We start from the raw sequence: 19,344 nt of genomic DNA on the forward strand, positions 1-19,344 counted from the left end.
TCCCTTCTTCTCTTTGTCCCTCTCTCCTTCCTTCCTTCCATCCTTCCTTCCTTCCATCCTTCCTTCCTTCCCTCCTTCCTTCTCTCCCTGTCCTTCCTTCTACTGCTTTTCTTCCCCTCCCTCCCTTCCTTCATTTTTTTTCTTTTCCTTCCTTCCATCCTTCCTTCCTTCCCTCCCTCCTTCCTTCCCTCCCTCCTTCCGTCTCTCCCTTTCCTTCCTTCTACTGCTTTTATTCCCCTCCCTCCCTTCCTTCTTTTCTTTCCTTCCTTCCTTCCTTCCGTCTCTCTTTTTCTTCACACTTTGTGTCACCCAGGCTGGAGTACAGTGGCACAACTCTCGGCTCACTACAACCCCAGCCTCCCAGGGTCAACTGATTCTCCTGCCTCAACCTCCTGAGTAGCTGGGATTACAGGCATCTGCCACCACAACCAGCTAATTTCTGTATTTTTGGTAGAGACAGAGTTTTACCATGCTGGCCAGGCTGGTCTCAAACTCCTGACCTCAAGTGATCCACCAGCCTTGGCCTCCCAAAGTGCTGGGATTACAGGCATGAGCGACCGTGTGCCTGGCTTTTAACAGCTTTATTAAGACATATACTTAACATACAATTCACTCATTTAAAGTATACAATTGGCCAGGCACAGTGGCTTGCTCCTGTAATCCCAGCATTTTGGGATGCTGAGGCAGGTAGGTTGCTTGAGGCCAGAAGTTCGAGACCAGCCTGGGCAACATGATGAAACTCTAACTCTACCAAAAAAAAAAAAAAATTAGCTGGGCATAGTGGCACGCACCTGTAATCCCAGCTACTTGCAAGGCTGAGGTGAGAAGATCACTTGAACCCAGGAGACAGAAGTTGCAGTGAGCTGAAATCACACCGCCGCACTCCAGCCTGGGCGATAGAGGGAGAGTCTGTCTCAAAAAGAAGAAAACAAAACAAAACAAAACAAAGTATAAAATTCACTCATTTAAAGTATATACTTCAATGGCATTTTTTGGGAGGGAAATGTATTCCTAAGTTAAAAAAGTATACATTTCAATGGCTTTTTGTATGCTCAGATACATATGACCATCACTACAGACAGCTTTAGAATATTTTCACCACCTCAAAAAGAAACCTAGTACCTTTTAAGCTAATCCCCACTCCATCTTCCCCTCCCCCAATCCAACCCTAAGAAACCATTCCTCTATTTTCTGTGTCTATAGATTCCTGTACTCTAGACTTTCATATGAATGGAATCATATAGCATGTGGTCTTTTGTGACTGGCTTCTTTAACTTAGCATAGTGTTTTCAAAGTTCATCCATGTTGTAGCATTAATCAGTCCTTCACTTCACCTTATGGCCAAATAATATTCCATAGTGTAGATGAGCCACATTTTATGTGTTCATCTGTCAATGAATATTTCAGTTGTTTCCACCTTTTGGCTGTTATGAATAATGTTGCTATCAACATTAATATACACGTTTCTGTGTGAACATGTTTTGATTTCTCTTGGGTATATACCTAGGAATGAATGGAATTGCTGGGTCATACGGTTAACTCTGTATTTAAACATCTGAGGAACTGCCAGGCTGTTTTCCAAAGCAGTTGTACCATTTTACACTCACACCAGCAGTGTAGGAAAGTTCCAGTTTCTCCCCATTCTTGACAACACTCATCTCACTTTTTGGTTCTAAGTTATCCCAGTGGATGTGAAGTGGTATCTCATTGTGGTTTTGATCTGCAATTCTCTGCTGACTAATGATGTCGAATATTTCTTCATGTGCTTACATAGGTCACTTTTATGTCTTTCCTGGAGGTATGTCTATTCAGATCCTTTGCCCACTTTTAAATTGACTTTTCTTTGAAACAAAAAAAAATTTTTTTGAGTCAGTCTCGCTCTGTCACCCAAGCTGGAGTGCAGTGGTGCGATCTCAGCTCACTGCAACCTCCACCTACCAAGTTAAGCAATTCTTTTGCCTCAGCCTCCCAAGTAGCTGGGACTACAGGTGTGCACCACCACACCCAGCTAATTTTTGTAGGGACTGGGTTTTGCCATGTTGGCCAGGCTGGTCTCAAACTCCTGACATCAGGATATCTGCCCACTCTGGCCTCCCAAAGTTCTGGGATTACAGCTGTGAGCCGCCACACCCAGCCAAAAAACAATTTTTCAGGGAACCGCATCCCACTATGTTGCTCAGGTTGGAGTGCAGTGGCTATTCACAGGTACGATCATAGTATACTTAAGCCTTGAACTCCTGGCCTCAATGGATCCTCCTGCATTAGCCTACTGAGTAGGCAGGACTATAAGCGCATGCCACCATGCCCAACAGATTATCTTTTTTTTTTTTTTTCTTTTAAGACAGGTCTTGCTCTGTCATGAACACAGTTTATTGCAACCCTGATCTCCTGGGCTCAAGCAATCCTCCAGCCTCAGACTCCCATGTAGCTGAGACCACAGGCACATGCCACCATGCCCAGCTAATTTTTTTTTTTTTTTAAGAGATGAGGTCTTGGCCAGGCGCGGTGGCTCAAGCCTGTAATCCCAGCACTTTGGGAGGCCGAGGCAGGTGGATCACAAGCTCAAGAGATCGAGACCATCCTGGTCAACATGGTGAAACCCCGTCTCTACTAAAAATACAAAAAATTAGCTGGGCATGGTGGCACGTGCCTGTAATCCCAGCTACTCAGGAGGCTGAGGCAGGAGAATTGCCTGAACCCAGGAGGCGGAGGTTGCGGTGAGCCGAGATCGCGCCATTGCACTCCAGCCTGGGTAACAAGAGCGAAGAAACTCCGTCTCAAAAAAAAAAAAAAAAAAAAAAAAAGAGATGAGGTCTCTTTGTTGTCCAGGCTATTCTTGAACTCCTGAGTTCAAGTGATCCTCCTGCCTTGGCCTCCCAAAGTAGTGCTGGGAATACAAACGCGAGCCACCACACCCAGGCCAAATTGTCCCTCTCTCTTTTTTTTTTTTTTTTGAAATGGAGTTTCTCTCTTGTTGCCCAGGCTTGAGTGCAATGGTGCAATCTTGGCTCACTGCAACCTCTGTCTCCCAGGTTCAAGTGATTCTCCTGCCTCAGCCTACACAGTAGCTGGGATTACAGGCACCTACCACCATGCCCAGCTGATTTTTGCATTTTTAGTAGAGACAGAGTTTCACCACATTGGTCAGCCAGTTCTCAAAATCCTGACCTCAGGTTATCCACCCACCTCGGCCTCCCAAAGAGCCACCGCACCTGACCCAGATAGTCTTTACTATTGAGTATATATTCTAGATATGAATCTCTTATCAGATATATGATTTGCAAATATTTTCTCCCCTTCTGTGTGTTGTCTTTCATGATAATGTCCCTTGAGGCCCAAAACTTTTAAATTTTGATGCGTTCCAACGTATATTTTTGTTGTTGCTCATGCTTTTGGTGTCATATCTAAGGATCCTTTGCAAAACCCAAAGTCCTGAAGGTTCTACTCCTGTGTTGTCTTCTAAAAACTTTAGTTTTAGTTCTTACTTTTAGGCCATTCATCGATTTTATCTTTTGTAAATAGTGTGAAAATCGAACTTCACTCCTTTGCATGTGGCTATGCAGTTGTCCCAGCACCATTTGTTGAAAACCTATTATTTCCATGTGGGATGGTCTTGGTACCCTTGTCAAAAATCAGTTGACTATTGATATGAGTTTATTTCTGGACTCTTAATTCTATTCCATTGATCTCTACATTGATTCTTGTGCCAGTCCTACACGGTCTTTTTTCCTTCTTTTTTTAGGACAGGGTTTCACTTTATTGCTCAGGTTGGAGCACAGGGGTGTGATCTCAGCTCACTGCAGCCTTGACCTCCTGGACTCACATGATCATCCCACCTCAGCCTCCCAAATAGCTGGGACCACACCTGGGTAATTTTTAAAAATTTATTTTATGTAGAGACAAAGTCCCACTATGTTGTCCAGGCTAATTATTAATTCCTGGGCTCAAGTGATCCTCCCGCTTTGGCCTCTCTAAGTGCTGGGATTACAGGCATGAGCCACTGTACCCAGACTTACATTTTTTGCAGAGATGGGGTCTCACTGTGTTGCCCAGGCTGGAGGATTTTTTTTATGCAAGATAATGCCATCTGTGAATACAGTTCTACTCTTCTTATCCAATCTGGATGCCTTTTCTTGCTTTCTCTTGCCTAACTGCTCTGGCTAGAACCTTCAGCACAATGTTGACTTGAAGTGGCAAGAGTGAATATCCTTGTTTTCCTGATATTGGAGGAAAAGTAGCCAGTCCTTCACCATTAAGTATGATGTTAGCTATAGGTTACTCATAGGTGCACTTTTATCAAGTTGACAAAGTCCCCATCTATTCCAGCCAATGGCCCCTTGGCATTCCAAAATTGAACTCACTTTTGCTCTACCTTCTGTCAAACCCAAAGTGTTCTGATTCTTGATATCTCTTAGTTGGCACCACTATTAACCTGTCTTAGGTTGGATTCTCTAAAAGCAGAGCCTGAGAAAGTCATTCTGTACAAAAGTTTTATTGAGGTAGTGCTCTCAAGTAAAACCTGTAATAAAGTGAGGGATGCAATATAGGGCAGGGGGTAAGGTTAGCAAAAGATATAGATTCAGATGTTAAGTTTAGTCTCCATTAGGAACTCTGGAATATAAATGGCACCACATGTGTCTTACCTTGAAAAAGGGGGGAGGAATTTTATAAGTTCTTTTTTTTTTTTTTTTTTTTTTTTTTGAGACAGAGTCTCATTCTGTTGCCCAGGCTGGGATGCAGTGGTGCAATCTCGGCTCACTGCAACCTCTGCCTCCCAGGTCAGGATAAAGTTTTGCCTTTTCCAAAATGGAAGAGGTTCAGTGTAATCAACTGACCACCAAGTGTCTGGTTGTTCTCCTTGAGTAGTATTGAACCGGAGGCTCCGCATTGTTCTCTGTTGCTGACAGATTGAACACTCAACAACAGCAGTAGCTGGTCAGCTTTGGGTGAAAGGAGTCCATGTTAACAGGCCAATGAGTAGCCTCCATCTCTGCCACCATGGTGATTTTATTCATGAGTACATTGTGCAAGCACTGGGATAGCTGAGGTAGTCCTGATAAAATCATCCTGTCTATCTGGTTATTTAGTCCTTTGCTGGCAATGCTTTAATAATAGGCCCTACTCTCACTGACCCATCCAAATGCTCTTCATTCAACCTTGTCACTCATTTAAAAATCTTGTTTTTGGGCCCCTGACCAACAAACCCACTGACTATGAGTTCTTGTATATCCTTATCTCCAGCCACCTTTTTTTTCCCCAAAGGAAATGATCAAGTACATTGCCTGAAGCCCTACAAATTAAGATTTCCCTCATCATCGTCTTTCAGGACTACCCCTGAGTAGGGCTCATTGAAAGGCTGTAGTCCATCTGGCTTGCCCCAATATAACAAGGCAATCTACCAGGCATAAACCAGGCCTAGATTTTGTCCTCCTTTGTCAGGTGGTTGAAGGAATTTTTATATGGCCAGAGGTACGAGCTAAGAAAAAGGTATCAGTGCGACAGAGGAAGGTGACATGGGGGTGCTGGGACCTCTTGTTCAATTTAACTTACTTGTGCCACTAAGTTTGCTTGGGCTTCTTCCCAAATGTACCATTTCCATTGTAAGATGGATTGCTGCTGTATATACCCAACCCTATGATTTGGAGGATCTAATGATAGCCAGCTGGCTATACGGGCAGCTGGTCATACAGTCACTTTATATCTCGTGGTCAGGCACTGAGTCTCTTTCAGGGCCTAACAGCAAGCCAGAAAATGCATCTCAAATGGTAAAACTTTTTCTGCTAAAAATGCCATCATCTTACTCCAGAATCCCAGAGGTCTGGGCTGGAACCTTCCCTCCTACTAAGTGTTACCAAAGAATCCACACAGCATCTTTTCCTACCAGATACCTCTAGTACCATGGAATTTTCCAGGTCATATGGCCCTTGACCTGTTGCAGAGCTGTTTCTTGAATTCCCAAGTGCATAATATGTTGCCTCAAAAACCGTAAGAGACCTGCAATAACCTGTACTTTAGAGGGGATGTTCCAAAATGCTCTAGACCACTGAACTAAATACTTCACCAATGTTGCAGGCCGCTGCATCTTTGCAGTATTTATCTCCTACCATCTTGAGTGTAGTGTGTATGTCTAACCAAGGAATCCAGAGTACTTGACACTGCTTGGTTGTCAGGTCTCATTAACATATCCTTAATACCTGACTAGTATAACCGTTTTTTTTTTTTGAGACGGAGTCTCACTCTGTCACCCAGGCTGGAGTGCAATGGCATGATCTCAGCTCACTGCAACCTCGACCTCCAAGGTTCGAGTGATTCTCCTGCCTCAGCCTCCCAAGTAGCTGGGGCTACAGACACGCACCACCACACCCAACTAATTTTTGTATTTTTAATAAAGACAGGGTTTCACCATGTTGGCCAGGCTGGTCTCGAACTCCTGACCTCAAGTATTCCACCCGCCTTAGCCTCCCAAAGTGCTGGGATTACAGGTGTGAGCCACCACGCCCAGCCAGATAGTAAATATTTTAAATTTTGCAGGTCATATAGTCTGTGTTGCAAGTATTACATTCTGCCATTGCAGCACAAAAGCATCCACAGACAATATGTAAATAAATAATGATGGTTGCATGTTAATAAAACTTTATTTGCAAAAACAGGTCATAAGCCAGATTTGGCCTGTGGGCTGTAGTTTGCAGATCCCTGTGCTAGATTAGCAGCTACATATCTATATGAGAGGCTGTTCCTTTGTCCAGTAAAGAAAGCATATCCAACACAGCAATGCACTTGGGACTACTGCTTGCTTAAGTTTGTAGTACTCCATTGTTATTCATCATAGGCCATCTAGTTTTTGCACAGGTTAAACAGCTGAAACTGAATGTGACTATAATGGAGACAACACCCCTACAACCTTTCAGTCTTTAAGGGTTGAACTAATCTCTGCTATTTTCCCCAGAATACAGTTTTTGTTTTTTGAGACACAGTTTTGCTTGTTACCCAGGCTGGAGTGCAATGGTGCGAGCTCGGCTCACTGCAACCTCCACCTCCTGGGTTCAAGCAATTCTCCTGCCTCAGCCTCCCGAGTAGCTGGGACTACAGGCATGCGCCACCATGCCCAGCTAATTTTTGTATTTTTAGTAGAGACAGGGTTTCACCATGTTGACCAGGATGGTCTCGATCTCTTGACCTCGTGATCCACCCGCCTCGGCCTCCCAAAGTGCTGGGATTATAGGCGTGAGCCACCACACCCAGCCCAAATACAGTATTTTTTATTTACTATCTTGGCAGAGGTGTGGGGTGCAGTTTCAGGAGCATGGCCTTTCTGCCAAAACTGTGAAACATGTTCATTCTGATTATACATTTGGAAATGGGGGAAATGATCATAATGTGGGTTTTTGGACCCACTGTGAGAGCAGGGTTGCAGTTTTGGGAGGGAAAGACACTGTGGTGGTATTTTGGGTTCCCAGGTGTCAATACTAACTCAGACCCTGTAACCCTGTTTCCCAACTCAAAAGCATCTGCATATTCTTTCCCCAGTGTTTGGTTGTGATATTGTAAAATATATATTTGGTCTTCAACCCCTTTTCCTGGAATATAACTTCTAAAATCCTTAAAATCTCCAAAGTGGGCAGGGTGCGGTGGCTCACGCCTGTAATCCCAGCACTTTGGGAGGCCAAGGCAGGCAGATCACAAGGTCAAGAGATGGAGACCATCCTGGCCTAAAAAAAAAAAAAAATCTCCAAAGTGATGTCTTATTATATTCCAATGAGTTAACTGACTGTTGGCATCCCCTAGCTTCAGGATGGGGGCTAGTCAACAAAAAGACCAAAGCAGTATTAGAGGGCTGGACTTTCAACCCCAACCCCAAACCTCTAGGGAGGACAGAGGGGCTGAATTTTAAATTAATCACCAGTGGCCAGTGGTTCAACCATCATGCAAACGCATAAAGCCTCCATAAAAACCCAAAAAGTCAAGATCCAGAGAGCTTCCAAAATAGTAAAATACATGAAGGTTCCTAGAGGGGTCCCCAACACCTGGGCCAAAATCCAGTACCAGTCCATGGCTTGTTAGGAACTGGGCCTCATGGCAGGGGATGAGTGGCGGGTGGGCCAGCATTACTGCCTGAGCTCTACCTACTGTTGGATCAGCAGTGGCATTAGATTCTCGGGGAAGTGCAAACCCTATTGTGAACTGCACATGTGAGGGATCTAGGTTGTGTGCCCCTTAAGAGAATCTAGCTAATGCCTAATGATCTGAGGTAGAACAGTTTCATCCCAAACCATCCACCCACCCCTACAGTGTATGGGAAACTTGTCTTCTATTAAACTGGTCCCTGGTACCAAGAATGTTGGGGACCACTGTCCTAGATGGTGGCATGCCCAGAGAGAGCATGGAAGCTCTGCAACCTTGCCTTATACATCTTTTCATCTTTTTTTTTTTGTTTTTTTTTTGAGATGGAGTATTGCTCTGTTGGTTGCTTAGGCTGGAGTGCAGTGACACGATCTCAGCTTACTGCAACCTCTGCCTCCCCGGTTCAAGCGATTCTCCTGCCTCAACTTCCCAAGTAGCTGGGACTACAGGCGTGTACCACCATGCCCAGCTAATTTTTGTATTTTTTTAGTAGAGATGGGGTTTCACCATGTTGACCAGGATGGTCTCGAACTCCTGACCTCAGGTGATCCACCCGCCTCAGCTTCCCAAAGTGCTGGGATTACAGGCATGAGCCACTGTGTCTGGCCATCTTTTTATCTATATTCATTGTAATAGCCTTTAAATAAACTGATATATGTAAGTAAGCGTTTCCACAAGTTTCGTGGGCCACTCTAACACATTAATCAAACCCAAGGAGGGGCTGTAGGCACCCTGATTTACAGCACAAGCAAAATAACCCAGGAATTGCAATTGACATCAGCAGTTGGGGGAGACAGTCTAGGTGACTGATCGCTCAACCTGTGGGATCTGACATTGTCTCCAGGTAGACAGTGTCAGAACTAAAGTAAATTAGAGGATATCCAGCTGTTATTCACTACAGAACTGCTTGCTTGCTGTGGGGAGGGAATTCCACACAAGTGATTATAGAAGCCTTCTGTGTTGCTCTTTGTGGTGTGAGAGCAGAGGATGATCAGTGCTTTTCCACTCAATGATTAACTGATAAATGGCTCTTTCCACTGATAGTTTATGAGTCTAAGAACTATCTCAGGCTTAGAAACTGGACAAGAAATTGGGACTTTTCATTGAAGTTTCTGACTTCTGCCTTCTGTTCAACCATTCTTGATCTCTCTTATATGTAAGGCAATACTCTCCTTGGTTACCCATCTATACTGCTCCTAGGACCACCCATATTTCATTAGCCATCTCCACTTTGACTTTGCTACCCTTAAGGAAATTCACTCACCTTGCTTGTGAGAGTTAAGCATGCCAGGATCCTATCATTCCCTCACTGCTACTAGGAAACCAGTTTCTTTTACATCTTCTATCAGCTTCAATCTACAGAGCTTTTACAGCTTCTATCAGCTTTAATCTATAGCCACTTCTAAATTTCTCAAAGATGTTGGTGACCCTTCATCAGTGCATTTCCTATTGCCTTTATTAAAAAAATAATTCGCCGGGCGCAGTGGCTCAAGCCTGTAATCCCAGCACTTTGGGAGGCCGAGGCGGGTGGATCACGAGGTCAAGAGATCGAGACCATCCTGGTCAACATGGTGAGACCCCGCCTCTACTAAAAATACAAAACATTAGCTGGGCATGGTGGTGCGTGCCTGTAATCCCAGCTACTCAGGAGGTTGAGGCAGGAGGCGGAGGTTGCGGTGAGCCGAGATCACGCCATTGTACTCCAGCCTGGGTAACAAGAGTGAAACTCCGTCTCAAAAAAAAAAAAAAGAAAATTAGCCAGGCATGATGGCGTGCACGTCCCTACTACTACTCAGGAGACTGAGACAGGAGAATTGTTTGAACCAGGAGGCGGAGGTTGTAGTAAGCTGAGATCGCGCCACTGCACTCCAGCCTGGGTAACAAGAGTGAAACTCCATCTCAAAAAAAAAAAAAAAAAATTCCCTGGTCTTTCTGGGGTATACACTCAGCTGGTGGGTTTACCAGTGTTATATGACATTCATTCTTGCATGCCCACTTCCTCTAAGTCTTTTGGTCCTTTTTTGTGTGGTCTGCCATCTCCACTTCATTCAATATGGGTCAATGTTTTGTCCTAGCTCCCCAAAACCATCTTAACATCATATTATAACTGCCTCCTGGGGCTTTGACAAGATCTTCCAGAGTCACAGGAAAATGTCCCAATTATCACAAAGACTGTATGAATTCAATTCTTAATTCATAAAGCCACCTATACAATCACAAATTTGTTATCTAACACATTTAATTTTGGAACAAAGGAGCAACTCCTTTAAAGTTTGAGAGCCACATAAATATTTCATATACAGCTTAAACCTATGCTTTGTAATCGTTATTTTTAAGCAGCAGAAAAGGAAGGTTAGAGAAATGCTAGAGATGTCCTTACTAGCGACACATTCTTGCTGAAGAACAAGTTCTCTGGAAATGAAACTCTCAAATAAGAGAGAACAAGAGGTACAGATACGTATCAGTTTGGCTAGGATCTTTAGAGAGACTGAGGGCCCCAGAACAGTGCTACTCAAAGGTGATTTGCAGACTTGTGCTGGTCTGTGAACACTTTTTTTTTTTTTTTTAACCAGTCTGTGACATGATAAATTAGAAATTGAGAGTGTTTAAAAACTTTTTAGCACTTTAATATTGCTGTGATATCCAAGTACATGATCAATGGACTTAACCTTCAGAACAGAGTCTGGCCAGTTTGGGTGCTGTCAAACTTGCCTGGCGGCCAGCACAGTGTGAACTCCGTACCTGTCATGGGCAACAGGAATGCGTATTGATAACTGAAGGATTGGAAAACAAAAAACCTGGTCCTTTACCATACGTAGTTTGAGAAAGACTGCCCTAGAGTACCATATCTCCACCACAAGTACTGGAACAATTCCAGTAGTGTTTTTGGAACAAAGTGTGACCCGAGGTCAACTTGCTCACATTCAATCAATAAAAACAAAAGTGAGTACCTTGGGAATAAAGCTAAAGTGGGCTAGGGCATCTATTTAGATTCCTGGAGTAAGCCCTGACCAGGCTAGCAGAAGTGAGAATCTGTAAAGAAAACTGGCAGGACAGGAGGTTCATAGGGAAGGGCTCTTTTGTTCTTCCCTCCCGCCTCTGTCCTTGTCTAGTCTTTGGCTGGAGCTTTAAGGAGAAAATATTGATACTCAGGCCCCATGACTATATCACAAGTCTACCTGTACTTTCCCCATCTCTTGCAGAACAGAGAAGTTTCACATTCAGATCTAGGCTCTTTTCCATGCTCTGATAAGGGACAGGAGTTGCGAAATCCCAAGTAGCCTGAGGCCTTAAGAACATAGAACATGTAAGATCTTCAAGTGGTGAAAAGTTTTAACCTAGGGGCAAGTGACATGTCAGGAGCTCAAAGTGGCTCATAACAAATGTGAATTTGCTCTGCCGATACCTATCTTCTGAGTGAACCAGGACACCCAACTAGGCTGACCAGAGCATTGTACCAACATATGTCAGCCAAGGTCCATAGACCCACTGGGAGCCACAGAAAAAAAGCCAGGTCAGCTCAAAGAAAAATAATTTAGAAAACATAATATATTACTAACATTATTAACAATAATGTGAAATATAAAATATAATACCAATTGAAGGGCTTTGTAGGTTGAAATACTCAGGGGAACATGAGGAAAGTTCTCCAGTCTCCTTGGCCAACTCTGGTGCAGACTGAGTTGCAGAAGGTGGGTGGTGATGGAACCCAGCATTGCAATATTATGTAGATCTAGTCTCCTAATACTCCTCACTCTGCAACTTACAGAAGCTAAGGAAGATCAGAAAAAGACCTGAATGAAAAACAGGCCACACTCCTCACTCAGAATATTTATTAGATTCTGCCCCATGAGGCCTTGTAGGAAAAGGGACCCAAGCTATACCCCTACTCCTTTCCCACGCTACTTTCCTGAACCAAGGGACAGGATTCTAAGAGAATCATGTATCTCAATAAGTCAGAATGTATCTGGGGAAGAACAGCCATTCATTTCCCAGACCTGACACTGGGTTTGTGTCTGCCAGGAAGAGGGGGAGTCACAGAGAATGGCAGATGGACTAGATGAGGGGAAAATAGGATGGGCCCTTCTTTATCACAGCTTGAGCTCAAAAAGGTTGGGATAAACAGGTGTTTAAAAAAGAGAGGAGGTAAGAGGGAGGATGGGCAGGGGATAGAGGAAGGTCAGGGGCTGGGTTCACCTATACCACATAGTATTGTAGGAAGAAGCAGGGTAACAATTTGAGTTCTCAGGCTGAAACAGGGAGGTGAGGGCTCAGCACCCGGAGAGAGGAGAATCCTAAGGCTTCTCTTTCAACTCTATGTGATTAGATGCAAAAGCCCTTTCCCTTTAGAGAATTCAGAATGGTCTGTCTGAAGGCAAGAGAGCATAATGACAGACCTATAATCCCAGCCCAGGCTGTTTCTCCCCATTTCCAAAGTCTCTGCCAAGAGAACTATAGAAATACAGAGTCACAGGACTCTGTCCCTCCTCCCCAGATCCAAGAGAGGGAGTAGAGACAAGGCACAAAGACCCTGGGCATAAAGGTGAACATCAGTGTGGCCACATATAACATTATTTTGAGAAAGGAAAGAAAGTGCATGCCCGAAAAAGGATGCCTTCCTTCACCTGGCAGGTAGCTGGACCTTTGATAGTGGCAGAAACCACAATGGAGTAGGGGTCACAGAAATGGCCTGTGAAACAGACCCTATTCCTAGAGAGACAGAGGAAAAACCTCAGCTGGTATGGCACAATCTTGAATGGGATGACAGAGGGTAGCGGGCAGACTTCTCCCGCAGATGACACTCCTGCCTCAGGTCCCAATGGTTCTGCTGACTCCAGATGTTCCCCATGGCTGGGACTCAGAGAGGAAAACGTGTTGTGTTTCACATGATCAGACACTGTTCGCCACTGGCACCTGGTGGGCCCGAAAGATTGAGGGCATCTAGGTCAAAGTTGAGGCCAGGAGGCTGGAGAAGAGATGAAGGGACTCAGAAAATTGCTCATTTTTTAGGACAGACCTTCTGAAGATCCATCCCCAGTAGCCACAATTATCACCTTAGGTAGAATCAGGAGAGGTTAAAGAATTCTGGAAACTGGGGACTCAGATTAAAATCGTGAAAAAGAAGACATACTCACCATCTCTCCAGCCAGCTCTTTTGGAGGATGGCCCAAATCCTGTAGCTGGAAAATAAGGAAAATGGGACATGAAACAGAGAAAAGTCCAGAAAACAACAGAGGATACCAGAATAGGAATCTAATGAATGATCTATTTCTTCTGAGAGAGATCACCGGAGAGGATCCCTCCTCCACCTAGGTCTAGCAGTATAGCATCCTTCCCAGATACCTCCTCCACTGAATACCTAAGTGGACAGCACCAGTGGGCAGACAGCGAGAGGTCTCACCTGCTGCATAAGATCCAGCACCATCTCAAAACGAGCCTTTTGAGTGGTCTCACTGTCTGTGGGTGTCTCTGCCTCGAACTGCTCACATATTTTGCACATGACACTGTGCTGCTCCTGATATTTTTCAAACTGCTCTGGAGGTAGAGATTCCCGATGACTCTGCAACCATTCTGGATACTAAGAAAAGAGAGAATGGGTGGAAAAGAATTAAGTGAAAATGGATATGGACGGATAATCAGAACAATGTGATTAAAATGTGAAAGGGAAAGGGATGTAGGAAAAGGAAAAGCTAGCCGGGCGCGGTGGCTCAAGCCTGTAATCCCAGCACTTTGGGAGGCCAAGGCGGGTGGATCACGAGGTCAAGAGATCGAGACCATCCTGGTCAACATGGTGAAACCCCGTCTCTACTAAAAATACAAAAAATTAGCTGGGCATGGTGGCGTGTGCCTGTAATCCCAGCTACTCAGGAGGCTGAGGCAGGAGAATTGCCGGAACCCAGGAGGCGGAGGTTGCGGTGAGCCAAGATCGCGCCATTGTACTCCAGCCTGGGTAACAAGAGCGAAACTCGGTCTCAAAAAAAAAAAAAAGGAAATGCTAAATAAGTTCACCACAAAAAGTGGCACTGACTCCAACCAGATCACCTGGCCATGTTAGCATTTATGGTCACCAGAGATTGGTAAACTTCTGTAAAGGGCCAGACAGTGAATATTTTAGGCTTTGAGGGCCATATATGGTCTCTGTTGTGTTTGTATTTTTTCCTTTTTTTTTTTTTGAGACAGAGTACCCAGGCTGGAGTATGATGGCATGATCACCACTCACTGCAGCCTTTATCTCCCTGGGCTCAAGTGATCCTTCCACCTCAGCCTCCCCAAGTAGCTGGGTCTACAAGAGTGTACCACTGTGCCTGGCTAATTTTTTTGTATTTTGTAGAGACAGGATTCATCATATTGCTCAAGCTGGTCTTGAACTCCTGGGCTCAAGCAATCTGTCCACCTTGGCCTTCCAAAGTGCTGGGACTATATAGGAGTGAGCCACCATGCTTGGCTGTTGCATATTTGCTTTGTAGTTTTTTCAAATGGTTTTAAAAATATAAAAACCATTATCTGCAAGAGAGTTGGATTTGGCCCACCCAGGTCTTGGTCTGCTGACCTGTGGTCTGTACTATTCATTACATACTTAACCACATTTCCCTGTGTCACTGAAAAGCTTCTATTCCTGTATTTTGTCTCTCCAGTAAAACTATACATCTGTAATCCCAGCACTTTGGGAGGCTGAGGTGGGAGGATCACTTGAACTCAGGAGTTTGAGACCAGCCTGAGCAATATAGTGAGAACTCATCTCTACAAAAAAATTTTAAAACATTGGCCAAGCACAGTGGCACACACCTGTAGTCCCACACTCAGGAGGCTGAGGTGGGAGGATCACTTGAGCCTGAGATGGGGAAGCTGTGGTGAGCCAAGATCATGCCACTGTGTTCCAGCTGGAATGAGACCCTGTCTCAAAACAAAACAAAACGATACAACCACACAAAACTATAAGCTCTTTTATGGCAGGGACCATCATTTAAACTATTCTTACACTGTTCACATCACAAAGCCAATAAGTGAATCCTCAGTTAACTCTTTTTCTTTTTGAGGCAGAGTCTTGCTCTGTCACCCAGGCTGGAGTATAGTGACGCAATCTCAGCTCACTGCAACCTCTGCCTCCCGGGTTCAAGTGATTCTCCTGCCACCGCCCACATAGCTGGAACCACAGGCGTGAGCCACTACACCCGACTCATTTTTGTATTTTTAGTAGAGACAGGATTTCACCATGTTGGCCAGGCTGGTCTCGAACTCCTGACCTCAAGTGATCCACCCACCTCGGCCTCCCAAAGTGCTGGGATTACAAGCATGAGCCACCGTGCCTGACCAAATTCTTGCTGAGAAATGAAGTCAGAAATGCAAGACTGATTAGACAACAACCCCAGAGTCTTGAACCAGTTTATAGAAAACTAGAGCTGAAGGATTTCCTTTTATACCCCAAACATTATACTCCTTATACCCAACATACAGTGTGACAGCTTTATTCTCTCAGAGACACAACTCTCCCCACTCTGCAACTCTCCCCACCTCAAATAAAGAAGAAAAAAAAAGTGCACTCGAGTTACTCTTTCTGCAGGCTCTTAGTAGACAAAAGTAGCCCACGGGAGTTGATGTGAGGGAGAATTAAGAGAAAAAGCAGAAATGAAAGTTCACAAACCTTTTCTGTGATCTCCTTCAGTGACGGGTAGAGCACATCCTTGGAGAGTAGGTTCTGCATAATACTCTGCATGATGGGGAGGATGTTCCCTTCCCCATCCCCTTCATCCATGCCCAGCCCCTCCATGGCCTTGGTCAGCTCTTCTTCTGACATGCCTGAGTTCTAGATAAGACAAGTAAGAGGTGAGCAAGTACAGTACCTTCTTGGGATGCTCAGCACTCTGTCAGGTGGGAAAGATAAACTATCTAAACTTGCCTGTAACAAAACAATAAGACAGGAACAGACTTGGGATGATACCCAAAGCACCTGTCTTTTGAGACTCTGCTGGAGAAGTATCTGGGAGTTGACCCCTTGTGGGCCCCTACTACTTTCTCCTCACCTGAAGGTCAGTGGCATTTTTGGCTAATCCACTTAGTGTCTCCTTTAGGCAAGAAGTAAATTCTTGCTGGGAGGTCATATCACTGCCTAGGAAAAAATAAAAAAAAAAAAAAAAAAAAAAAAGCCAAGGTCATTTAGGAGTTTAATTGCTTTCTTGCCTAAACTGGTTAATCATGATCACTCCAAATCTTGAAAACTCTATGGTTATCTTCATAGTCTTTTCATAAATCTATTTAATACAATAACTCTGTTTCAGTTTATTCTCCATGATGACACCCACAATAACACTGGGACTTTTCAAACGGTCAGTTTTGAATAATCTTTTCTATTACTTTCCAACCTATCTCACACCTCTTCATTAAGAGGGGTTCCCATCCCTTCTCCCATTGCATTTCCTCATCCCATGGCTGTGACGTCATGATTGCTATCAACTTTACTAAGATTTCTGGTGTTTTCAAGCAACAAAGACTTAAGAGTCTGTTCAGATATTTCTGTTTATCAGGGGTCTCCTCACCCACTCTCCCTGCAGCCTCCGAGAGCTTTTGGAACTGCTCCACCAGGTGGGGCTCTTCCTCAGCCAACTCCTTCATTGCCTTCTCGAACTCTGCAGTGGCTTGGGAAGCCAGTTCACTGTCGAATAGTTCCTGGAAAAACTTCTCTTGGGAAGCGAAGAGGGCATCCTGCAGGGGAAGGGTGGCTAAAATGTGTTTCTTACTTAGGACCACACTGTACCTGGCCTCTGACAGAAGCCACAGGCAGCACCTCCCTCCTACCCACTTCCACTGGACATTCCTAACTACTGCTCCTAATGAGGATAGCAAAAAAGGCATCTAGCCATTGAAGGAGGGTATGAGATGGCATACCAATCCAACCATTTAAACCTCCTCTTTTTTCAAGGAACTCTCTTGAGATTCCTCTGCTCAACCTCAAGTCCTTATTTCACAAGGACTGAGGCTGGCAAGAGCACTCACCAATGTGAGGCCAAGTTACCCTCCCCCATTCCCCTCTGGCCCATAGGGGCCTGCCCAACATCTGCTCAGAGCTGCATCCCCATCCCCTCCCCATCCCTTAATTGGGGCGGAATTTATACTTTGGCAGTGTCTCCTGGCGATCTCTTCTGGGGCCCCGAAGCATCAGGGGCCGTGGTGGTAGAAGGGGGTGCTGGGGAGGGTTTGGCTTTATCGAAATCATCAAGAGCACCTTCAGAGACAAGAGACATGGTGTGTGTGTTGATGATAGATAAGGATGCAAGCAAGGCTGGGTGGTTTCTGGGCAAAGCATTAGGACTATGATTTTTCAAATTGCCAACTTTCCTCAATTTTCCTCGAGTCCTCCACCTCCCCGAACCACCCTCAACGAGCCACCTAATTCCCTCTGGATTATCTAATTCACTGTGAGCAAAGGCAAGAAATCCCTTAAGGCAAACAAGTGTCCATCTCAGAGCTGGGAGGAGGGGATTAAAAAGTTCTGCAGAGACATCTCCATTTATAGTGTCTCCCTTGCCATACCCTAATGATTCCCTAAAAATCCCATACAAATATCCAACAAGAGTAGAGAACACCTATGTCCTCATCCCTCTGAACTCAGTCTGGAGCTCTAAAAGGAATAACTTGGTGAGAAAGCACAAGATCCCCCCCCAGCTTCCTGTAGGTACTGGTACCGGCACAGACTGAGGGACTACATACTGCACTCCATGTGAAAGCATTAAACCCTCTTCTCTTATTCTCCATTTTAGTGCTCCCCCACAACCTCCTAGAGCTCCCTTTGGCCTGATCTCTGCAGATAACCATACACTAATTCACACAGTCATTTGGCACTCCTCAGGGTTTCAGTTTATTTTTCTGCCTGCCCACATCTCTGTGACTGAACTAGAGATTACAAATTCACCTCTGCCCTGAAAAGCCTGTGTCCTCACCACCATTCTGCTTGCCAGGCCTAGGGAGAGGGCACCGGCCCCACTCTGGGCAGGAAACCAACAGGGGAGCGGAGAATAATGCTAAGAAAACATCCACCGTCTTTCAGGAGGGTGAACTGCTTTCCCCTGAAATCACCACATCCTCGGTTTCAAAATAAGGGAAAGGAGTCCGCTTGAGCTACTGACAAGATGAAAGAACTGTAAGGGGCCTAGCGAGAGAACGAAAAAAGGACTAGGAGGAGAAAAGTGTCTTTCGTGCTAAGGAAGACAGGACGAGACACAGAAGGACGGGCCACGAGCTTGCTGGGAGTTAATATAAGCAATCAGATAATATATGTGGTTCGCTACCCAACAAGAACCAAATGCTGCTGCCGCTGCTGAAGGGAGGGAAGTTGGACTTTAAAAACTTAGTAACCTAAAGAAAGAGGAGTTTGGAGAGGTATCGTGAAACGCCACTCTGCGTTAAGATCCACAATCTAGAACACTGAGGGACCCCTGGTGGGGTCCCCAGCTCTAGTCGCGGAGGTGGGGCAGGATGACCCAGAGATTTTTGGGGGGCTCGCGGTCACTCTCCGCCCCCATCTAGCCTTTGGAGAGCCTCTCCCGCCCCTTCCCTAATATCTCAGTTTAACTTAACCTCCCGAATGGGTCCTCACACCTGCCCGCTTCGGGTCCTTCCCACTATGAGCTCTTACTTTCCAGAAGCTCCTCCAATTCCCTGTCCGTTTCGGCCGCGACACCACAGTCTTCCTCAGCGGCGGCCATCTTGCTACCTCTGACTTGCCGTAGGAGGCGGGACCCCCTAGGCGCCGCCACGCCCCCCGCCCCTTCGCTCCCGCCCTCTTCTGCCTCGGACAACCAATGGAATTGTTGGCCAGTGCAGAACCGCCATTTTTAAAGGGCCAGGAAGCTTTCACTTACTGTGTTTTGGATATTTTCCCCCTTTCGCCTGAGAACCATAGAATTAGGGATAAGACACTGTTATTTTCTGCCTGGTTTTAGAGGCCCAGAGTCCCAAATTACCTGGCGAAGCTCTTTCATTATTTTTTCCTGATCTGTGTGAGTAGGCCAGATGGGACAAACTGCCTACAAATAACCACCATCTATACGTATATAATTGAGAAGACAGTTAACGGTAAGTAACATACCACTTTCTCTCACTTTTTTTTTTTTTTTTGAGATGGAGTCTTGCTCTGTCGCCCAGGCTGGAGTGCAGCGGCGCCATCTCGGTTTATTGCAGCCTCAGCCTCGCGGGTTCAAGCTATTTTCCTGCCTCAGCCTCCCAATT

At 45.2% G+C, this 19,344-nt stretch overlaps 1 protein-coding gene across 3 annotated transcripts; it reads right to left on the reverse strand.

Moving 5' to 3' along the window:
* Positions 1–10,346: 10,346 nt before the first annotated feature.
* On the reverse strand, positions 10,347–18,867 carry PEX19 (peroxisomal biogenesis factor 19). 3 transcript variants are annotated; one of them, XM_032260871.1, is made up of 8 exons: positions 18,752–18,867; positions 17,232–17,341; positions 16,656–16,821; positions 16,143–16,228; positions 15,764–15,925; positions 13,523–13,699; positions 13,257–13,301; positions 10,347–13,035 (listed from the first exon to the last, which is right to left on the reverse strand). In XM_032260871.1, exons 1-8 carry the CDS (start codon positions 18,819–18,821, stop codon positions 13,012–13,014), a joined length of 840 nt encoding a protein of 279 aa, XP_032116762.1. In that variant the 5' UTR covers positions 18,822–18,867; the 3' UTR covers positions 10,347–13,011. The 3 variants fall into 3 exon arrangements, with proteins under 3 accessions (XP_032116762.1, XP_032116760.1, XP_032116763.1); XM_032260869.1 differs by having other exon boundaries at positions 10,347–13,087; XM_032260872.1 differs by lacking the exon at positions 17,232–17,341 and having other exon boundaries at positions 10,347–13,087; positions 18,752–18,849.
* Between the last annotated feature and the right edge of the window lie 477 nt (positions 18,868–19,344).

The sequence above is a fragment of the Sapajus apella genome, unplaced genomic scaffold, assembly GCF_009761245.1.
Source record: "Sapajus apella isolate SASKATOON/1434 unplaced genomic scaffold, GSC_monkey_1.0 scaffold119, whole genome shotgun sequence".
Lineage (NCBI taxonomy): Eukaryota > Metazoa > Chordata > Mammalia > Primates > Cebidae > Sapajus > Sapajus apella.